Here is a 9949-nt window from a genome sequence, read left to right as displayed (position 1 = left end):
GTGAAGGACTCAATTGAAAATTGTTCTTTTTACAGTGTTACTCCGGATGTACTGCTTACATCAACAATTTATATCCAGATATGGTTTCGGAGAAAATTCTAAGCAGAATTTCTCACGAATAAATACCGGTAGTTCGTAATGCAGTAAACAATTGCTTTACTAGTACGAAAAACCACAATGAAAATCCCAAAGGACGTTGTGTGGTAAGATTTCTGTCCATTTCGTTTACAGCTGTTTGAGAGTAACAATTGAAAAATACTGTCATAATGCAAGACATCGAGATTGTAGGTCCATTACACAGCATTCAACAAACAACTCGAGAGTCATCTGAAACACCATGTGAAAATTGAAACGAATTCATAATTTGCAACAATAAAACATTTTTATTACTATTAGCTCGGCGTACGCATTTCCAGAAGCATGAAACAATATGAACTTGCAGTTTTACCAACAGAGGAACTAAATCCACTTAAATAACTGGGCACATTTTGTTGTACTCCTTCAGTTGATCACACTCTTTGCCATCGGTATAGTCTCCGGCCGGGCACTTTGCAAACATCATCATGCCCATGCATCGCATGATTGTGCCGGAAATTGGGTGGCAAATTTTTTCACCTTCGAAGCTCGGTTCAAGCTTAGCTCCGGCTTCAATCTCGTCCATCTTTGATTCGGCCATCTTGAAACATTCGTCCAAACTGTCCCTGATGACCATTTGCCACTGTGGCATATCCTTCACAGCATCCATAAACATCTTGGTCATATCGTCCCGATTTATCATACCGTTGGCATAGAGGCCCGTAGCGTTTAAGCCACACTCTGCAATGCACTAAAAATGTGATAAGTGAAAATCTTTATTTTTCTTAGATGAAAGGGTGAGAAATTTACACATCCACGGGGAACTCCGTCCATTTTTATCTGCTTTTTAGTTTGTTCGGCGTATTTCTGGTAGCAATCCATCATGATATCTTTATCCAACAACATCGGCATATTGCAGCACTCCATTGGGTTCTGAAAGTAATTGTATGTTTATTACGTGCTGTGACTTCTTGAGAGCACAGACAACAGACGTTTGGGCTCGATTCTTCCCTTGTGTAAATCATTGCTACAGATTTTTTAGTTGTGGCAATCCGTTTGTGGCGCTGCAGTCGCTTTGCCCTGACACATTGCCCGCTGTCAAAATATCGCTTTCCGCCTACTTTCATTTTGTTGGTTTTCAACGTTTGTAATCGTTTGTTCTGGTTCTGGTGTTTGAGGATCGTTTGCACTAGAAATCCGGTGAAGGAATCTGACGCGCCGGGGAGAACATTCAAGATTCAGGCCTTTGGTATGGCGACGAGGGTTCGCCGGAAGTGAACATCTCAGACTGCGGCCCGATTCCAATCACATGTGGATACTGCCGCAGGTCATTTTAAACGACAAAATCCGGTCGTGGCGCCATTTTTGAGCGGGCTCATGTTCGCGGAATAAACACAATCTCATAAACAAATTATAAAATTGTCCTATAACCGGGACCACGCTGGCCACACGACAACCGGTCGTCGCGCCGGAGATCACGATAAGTGACCATTCGAACGTGAACTCGGCTGACGGCGCCGATGACATCCAGACTTTACCGTGTCAAACCTTGCTGTTTTTCCTTCTTCGACAGTTCCGGATTGTTTCGTTTCTGGTTCCGAATCTTTTATCCTCCAAGAAACGCTTGCCCATGCTCCCGATTTCCACCGGGTCTCCTCCTTCTTTTCACTCACCTCTGTTGGTTTTGTTTATAAACACAACCAGCAAGAATTTGACAGCCTCAAGCGCGGCCTTGGTTGCTGTGTTTAAAAAAGCATCAGATTAGACTATTTTTTAAATATTGATAATTAAATAAAAAAAAAACTTCCATGTGCTCGTAAATCGTGTAAATTAATAATTAAAGTAGATTTACTATATCATAAAAACATAATCTTTACCTTTTTATTTTTTTTTTCGAAAAATTGAAATAAAATATTTTTTAAACATTTTTGGGTGATGCATTTTCAAACACACCTTCTCAGAAAACCATCATGGCTGCTTTAGAGAGTGGCGATAGGCTAACAGATGGCGCTAGTAGATTAGCAGGATGCGGCAGCCATGTTTTTACACACGATTTTCAAATTATTTTTTTCTAGCCGCTACGTCTGTTGTCTGTGTTGAGAGGCAGTTTTATATAGAATTTGCTCAATTTGTTCTAGAGATCGTTTCGAAGTGCCTCGATTCGGATGAAACTTTTAGCGTTTGTATATAAGTTCTCTATCACGAAAAGGAGTAGGGGTAAAACGGGTATTGAAATTCAAAGTCCGACAAACGTTGAACATCTCAAACTTTTTTATATATTTTTGAACTGTTTTGAAATTGAATTTGTATGTTTTTAAAGGAATTTTAAGTGTGCTTTAAAAATTCTGAAATGGTTTCATTTTTCTGAATAACAGTAAAAAACGATTATTTTTAAAACTACATTGTTTCGCAAAAGCCTTCAACTCTCATTATACCATATAGGTCAAAAGTTGAGGATTTGTTTGGCCAGTGGATAGTTTTTCTCATAAAAACCTTTTCAGAATTTTCAGGAAATTGCTTTAGTTTGAGACATTGGATTTATAAATTAATGCAAGTTTTACCTTTTCTACCGGTGGTCCATTGGCACAGGGGTTCTCGGCACTTGAAATTGTAACATGTAGGAGCAATGCAGCTGCAGCTACAGACACTGTGAGCACTAGCTTCATGATTCCCGATAGCGTTGTGATATTTTTCTATCAGATTGAAAACTGTGCTACTTCCGCGAATAAAAAAGGTGCAGGTGGTTATGTTCTACATGACCAATATGTCAAAGAACTTTGTACAATACTCAAAAAATCATGCTATTTTTATTTATATTTTTTAATTCTTTGCCAATTTATTTAATCCTGAGTAATTAATTCTAATTAAATATTTGCATTCAATGGCACCTCTGTGGATATAAATTGCCCATATTGCCCCAAGTCGAATGGCTCGATAAACGTCCCCCGGTAGAACCTTCCTCAGGGCCATGGCTACTCCGGGTGTGGCCAATCCTGTCAAAATGGCCATTTTCGTTACCAGTATCAAAAACCATGAATTTTGATACCCATATTGCCCCAAGTCGTATGGTTCGATAAATGTCCCCCCGGTAGAACCTTCTCCAAGGCACTGGCCACTCCGGGTGTGGCCAATCCTGTCAAAATGGCCATTTTCACTACCAGTATAAAAAACCATGAATTTTGATACCCATATTGCCCCAAGTCGAAAGGTTTGATAAGTCCCCCCCCCCGGTAGAACCTTCCCTCAGGGCCATTGCCACTCCGGGTGTGGCCAATCTTGTCAAAATGGCCATTTTCATTATCAGTATCAAAAACCATGAATTTTGATACCCATATTGCCCCAAGTCGAAAGGTTTGATAAATGTCCCCCCGGTAGAACCTTCCCTCAGGGCCATGGCCACTCCGGGTGTGGCCAATCTTGTCAAAATGGCCATTTTCATTATCAGTATCAAAAACCATGAATTTTGATACCCATATTGCCCCAAGTCGAATGGTTCGATAAATGTCCCCCCGGTAGAACCTTCCCTCAGGGCCATGGCCACTCCGGGTGTGGCAAATATCCTACCAGTTTGGTCCCAACCCCATTGCCTGAAATCATTCTGGTTTTCGAGTGACCGATCTAACAATCTTCGTTAGAACAGAATTCCTCCCAAGTTGGTGTGTCCAATGTGCATGTGTGTGTGAGCAATAAAATTACCGTCGATCCGTCTCGGACGGATTTTCGAATAAAACTAAAATTGTTCAGAGGCTATCTGTTACTTATATAGTTCGCATGAAATGTGGCAACAATGGTGCAGCATTCTCGCGTGACAGTTCCAAGAAAGCAGGAGACGAGGCAAAATTTGCACCATGTTGCCACATTTCATGCTAACTATATAAGCTAACAGATAGCCTCTGAACAATTTTAGTTTTATTCGAAAATCCGTCAGAGACGGATCGACGGTGGTAATTTTATTGCTCACACACACATGCACACATTGAAAGACACAGGTTGTGCACCAACTTGGGAGGAATTCTGTTCTAACGAAGATTGTTAGATCGGTCACTCGAAAACCAGAATGATTTCAGGCAATGGGGTTGGGACCAAACTGGTAGGAGGGCCCTGAGGGAAGGTTCTACCGGGGGGACATTTATCGAACCATTCGACTTGGGGCAATATGGGTATCAAAATTCATGGTTTTTTATACTGGTAGTGAAAATGGCAATTTTGACAGGATTGGGCACACCCGGAGTGGTCATGGCCCTGAGGGAAGGTTCTACCGGGGGGACATTTATCGAACCATTCGACTAGGGGCAATATGGGTATCAAAATTCATGGTTTTTGATACTGGTAGTGAAAATGGCCATTTTGACAGGATTGGCCACACCCGGAGTGGCCATGGCCCTGAGGGAAGGTTCTACCGGGGGGACATTTATCGAACCATTCGACTAGGGGCAATATGGGTATCAAAATTCATGGTTTTTGATACTGGTAGTGAAAATGGCCATTTTGACAGGATTGGCCACACCCGGAGTGGCCATGGCCCTGAGGGAAGGTTCTACCGGGGGGACATTTATCGAACCATTCGACTAGGGGCAATATGGGTATCAAAATTCATGGTTTTTGATACTGGTAGTGAAAATGGCCATTTTGACAGGATTGGCCACACCCGGAGTGGCCATGGCCCTGAGGGAAGGTTCTACCGGGGGGACATTTATCGAACCATTCGACTTGGGCAATATGGGTATCAAAATTCATGGTTTTTGATACTGGTAGTGAAAATGGCCATTTTGACAGGATTGGCCACACCCGGAGTGGCCATGGCCCTGAGGGAAGGTTCTACCGGGGGGACATTTATCGAACCATTCGACTAGGGGCAATATGGGTATCAAAATTCATGGTTTTTGATACTGGTAGTGAAAAAGGCCATTTTGACAGGATTGGCCACACCCGGAGTGGCCATGGCCCTGTGGGAAGGTTCTACCGGGGGGACATTTATCGAACCATTCGACTTGGGGCAATATGGGTATCAAAATTCATGGTTTTTGATACTGGTAGTGAAAATGGCCATTTTGACAGGATTGGCCACACCCGGAGTGGCCATGGCCCTGAGGGAAGGTTCTACCGGGGGGACATTTATCGATCCATTCGACTTGGGGCAATATGGGTATCAAAATTCATGGTTTTCGATACTGGTAATAAAAATTACGGGAAGGTTTTCCCGGGAGGGTTCTGTTGGATGACGTTGTAGGGCTTTGGTGTATTGGGCAAAGTTGTAGAGGAGAAAATTTCATGAAAGTTTGTCAAAGGTGCCAAATTTGTAGCTCTTAATCTACTCGAGATATACGCCATTTTTGTAAAAATGGTAAAAAGCACTTTTTTGGTGATAACTTAAAATGTTAGCATTTTAGCGGCCTACTATGTTCTGAAGAGTTGTTTATGACATAAAATTATCCATCTTTGCCGAAGACAGCAAAATGTTTTGAGCCTTTATTGATGAGTTTAAAAAAAAATTAAGTGATTTTGAGCCTATTTTCAAGTTGCAATGTTTTCAAATGGCGCATTTTGGCGCATAATCGAACAATGCACCTGAAAGTACACACTTTCAACTACATTTTCTGAAAATATTTTCGTGTTTATTTGTGTCTATTTTCAGATATCTCAATTTGAATTCGTCAGATTTTTAATAAATTTATTTATAAATGTTATTCGAAATCATAATGAATACAAGGTGAAAATCGGTAAATTGAAGGGTAAATTGATCGATTTTTATGGAAATTACATCGTCTATGAAAAATTACGACAACTTTTCCAGAGTGACCTAATATAACAGGAAATACTTAATTCTAAATACGAACAATCATTTAAAATTTTCACTTACATTATTTTTGAGAAAACATGTTTTTATTCATAATTTTAAAATATATATCATAATTTTAAGCATGAACAATGTATTTTCCATAAAAAACGATCAATTTACCGATTATTACCACGTTTCAATAAGATTCCGCTTAAAAATTATAATTAAATTGATTAAAAACTGTCAAATTCAAATAAAGATATCTAAAAATAGACACCGATAGACACGGAGATATATTCAGAAAATCTAGTTGAAAGTGTGTACTTTCATGTGCATTGTTCGGTTTTGCGCCAAAATGCGCCATTTTGAAAACATTGCAACTTGAAAATAGTTTCAAAATCACTTAAAAATGGTTATAAGTAAGAGTAAAGTAAATCTTTCCCAGTTCCTGAGGGGAACACCCTTGAAGAGTATCGGGGCCAGCAATTACAAAGCGGATTCTGTGGCAGTTTCAAAAATGGTTATAACTCCTCAATAAAGGCTCAACACATTTTGCTGTCTTCGGCAAAGATGTGTAATTTTATGTCATAAACAACTCTTCAGAACAGAGTAGGCCGCTAAAATGCTAACATTTTAAGTAATCACTAAAAAAGTGCTTTTTTACCATTGTTTACCAAAATGGCGTATATCTCGAGTAGATTAAGAGCTACAAATTTGGCGCCTTTGACAAATTTTCATGAAATTTTCTCCTCTACAACTTTGCCCAATACACCAAAGCCCTACAACGTCATCCAACAGAACACTCCCGGGAAAACCTTCCCGTAATTTTTATTACCAGTATCGAAAACCATGAATTTTGATACCCATATTGCCCCAAGTCGTATGGTTCGATAAATGTCCCCCCGGTAGAACCTTCTTCATGGCACTGGCAACTCCGGGTGTGGCCAATCCTGTCAAAATGGCCATTTTCACTACCAGTGTCAAAAACCATGAATTTTGATACCCATATTGCCCCAAGTCGAATGGTTCGATAAATGTCCCCCCGGTAGAACCTTCCCTCAGGGCCATGGCCACTCCGGGTGTGGCCAACCCTGGCAAAATGGCCATTTTCACTACCAGTATCAAAAACCATGAATTTTGATACCCATATTGCCCCAAGTCGAATGGTTCGATAAATGTCCCCCCGGTAGAACCTTCCCTCAGGGCCATGGCCACTCCGGGTGTGGCCAATCCTGTCAAAATGGCCATTTTCACTACCAGTATCAAAAACCATGAATTTTGATACCCATATTGTCCCAAGTCGAATGGTTCGATAAATGTCCCCCGGTAGAACCTTCCTCAGGGCCATGGCCACTCCGGGTGTGCCCAACCCTGGCAAAATTGCCATTTTCACTACCAGTATAAAAAACCATGAATTTTGATACCCATATTGCCCCAAGTCGAATGGTTCGATAAATGTCCCCCCGGTAGAACCTTCCCGCAGGGCCATGGCCACTCCGGGTGTGGCCAATCCTGTCAAAATGGCCATTTTCACTACCAGTATAAAAAACCATGAATTTTGATACCCATATTGCCCCAAGTCGAATGGTTCGATAAATGTCCCCCCGGTAGAACCTTCCCTCAGGGCCATGGCCACTCCGGGTGTGGCCAATCCTGTCAAAATGGCCATTTTCACTACCAGTATCAAAAACCATGAATTTTGATACCCATATTGCCCCAAGTCGAATGGTTCGATAAATGTCCCCCCGGTAGAACCTTCCCTCAGGGCCATGGCCACTCCGGGTGTGCCCAACCCTGGCAAAATTGCCATTTTCACTACCAGTATAAAAAACCATGAATTTTGATACCCATATTGCCCCAAGTCGAATGGTTCGATAAATGTCCCCCCGGTAGAACCTTCCCGCAGGGCCATGGCCACTCCGGGTGTGGCCAATCCTGTCAAAATGGCCATTTTCACTACCAGTATCAAAAACCATGAATTTTGATACCCATATTGCCCCAAGTCGAATGGTTCGATAAATGTCCCCCCGGTAGAACCTTCCCTCAGGGCCATGGCCACTCCGGGTGTGGCCAACCCTGGCAAAATGGCCATTTTCACTACCAGTATCAAAACCATGAATTTTGATACCCATATTGCCCCAAGTCGAATGGTTCGATAAATGTCCCCCCGGTAGAACCTTCCCTCAGGGCCATGGCCACTCCGGGTGTGGCCAATCCTGTCAAAATTGCCATTTTCACTACCAGTATCAAAAACCATGAATTTTGATTCCCATATTGCCCCAAGTCGAATGGTTCGATAAATGTCCCCCCGGTAGAACCTTCCCGCAGGGCCATGGCCACTCCGGGTGTGGCCAATCCTGTCAAAATGGCCATTTTCACTACCAGTATAAAAACCATGAATTTTGATACCCATATTGCCCCAAGTCGAATGGTTCGATAAATGTCCCCCCGGTAGAACCTTCCCTCAGGGCCATGGCCACTCCGGGTGTGGCCAATCCTGTCAAAATGGCCATTTTCACTACCAGTATCGGAAAAACGGAATCGACGTAACACCTTATAATGTGGCCCTCTTAAACCTTGCGGTTTCGTCAACGGATCCACAGGCGTGTATCGTTCTTTTTGCGACAAGACTCCGCCTCCCGGGTCTCCTAAGTGTGAAGGTATGGGCACGGGGAGAGGGCACCGAATACCTATATTTACACTTAGAATTTTTTGCGTCCGCCCCGGGATTCGAACCGGCGACCTCTGGATTGTGAGTCCAGTGCGCGGTCCGATTGATCCACACAGGCAGACACTACCAGTATCAAAAACCATGAATTTTGATACCCATATTGTCCCAAGTCGAATGGTTCGATAAATGTCCCCCCGGTAGAACCTTCCCTCAGGGCCATGGCCACTCCGGGTGTGCCCAATCCTGTCAAAATTGCCATTTTCACTACCAGTATAAAAAACCATGAATTTTGATACCCATATTGCCCCAAGTCGAATGGTTCGATAAATGTCCCCCCGTAGAACCTTCCCGCAGGGCCATGGCCACTCCGGGTGTGGCCAATCCTGTCAAAATGGCCATTTTCACTACCAGTATCAAAAACCATGAATTTTGATACCCATATTGTCCCAAGTCGAATGGTTCGATAAATGTCCCCCCGGTAGAACCTTCCCTCAGGGCCATGGCCACTCCGGGTGTGGCCAATCCTGTAAAAATTGCCATTTTCACTACCAGTATCAAAAACTATGCATTTGTATACCCATATTGCCCAAATTTATATGGTTCCGTAAATGTCCTCCCGGAAGAACATTCCCCATGGCACTGGCCACTCCGGGTGTGGTCAATCCTGTCAAAATGGCCATTTTCACTACCAGTGTCAAAAACCATGAATTTTGATACCCATATTGCCCCAAGTCGAATGGTTCGATAAATGTCCCCCCGGTAGAACCTTCCCTCAGGGCCATGGCCACTCCGGGTGTGGCCAACCCTGGCAAAATGGCCATTTTCACTACCAGTATCAAAAACCATGAATTTTGATACCCATATTGCCCCAAGTCGAATGGTTCGATAAATGTCCCCCCGGTAGAACCTTCCCTCAGGGCCATGGCCACTCCGGGTGTGGCCAATCCTGTCAAAATTGCCATTTTCACTACCAGTATCAAAAACCATGAATTTTGATTCCCATATTGCCCCAAGTCGAATGGTTCGATAAATGTCCCCCCGGTAGAACCTTCCCGCAGGGCCATGGCCTCTCCGGGTGTGGCCAATCCTGTCAAAATGGCCATTTTCACTACCAGTATAAAAAACCACGAATTTTGATACCCATATTGCCCCAAGTCGAATGGTTCGATAAATGTCCCCCCGGTAGAACCTTCCCTCAGGGCCATGGCCACTCCGGGTGTGGCCAATCCTGTCAAAATGGCCATTTTCACTACCAGTATCAAAAACCATGAATTTTGATACCCATATTGTCCCAAGTCGAATGGTTCGATAAATGTCCCCCCGGTAGAACCTTCCCTCAGGGCCATGGCCACTCCGGGTGTGCCCAACCCTGGCAAAATGGCCATTTTCACTACCAGTATAAAAAACCATGAATTTTGATACCC

The 9949-nt window shown here is 43.0% G+C and overlaps 1 protein-coding gene across 1 annotated transcript; it reads right to left on the bottom strand.

The window, feature by feature from the left end:
- Positions 1 to 360: 360 nt before the first annotated feature.
- On the bottom strand, positions 361 to 2741 carry LOC6032836 (general odorant-binding protein 66). The gene is made up of 3 exons (XM_001843321.2): positions 2637 to 2741; positions 886 to 1008; positions 361 to 826 (listed from the first exon to the last, which is right to left on the bottom strand). Exons 1-3 carry the CDS (start codon positions 2739 to 2741, stop codon positions 470 to 472), a joined length of 585 nt encoding a protein of 194 aa, XP_001843373.1. The 3' UTR covers positions 361 to 469.
- Between the last annotated feature and the right edge of the window lie 7208 nt (positions 2742 to 9949).

This window comes from Culex quinquefasciatus, chromosome 3 (assembly GCF_015732765.1).
Source record: "Culex quinquefasciatus strain JHB chromosome 3, VPISU_Cqui_1.0_pri_paternal, whole genome shotgun sequence".
In the NCBI taxonomy this organism is placed as follows: domain Eukaryota; kingdom Metazoa; phylum Arthropoda; class Insecta; order Diptera; family Culicidae; genus Culex; species Culex quinquefasciatus.
Note: the sequence above shows the minus strand (reverse complement) of the source record. Positions and strands in the feature narration are given on the sequence as shown.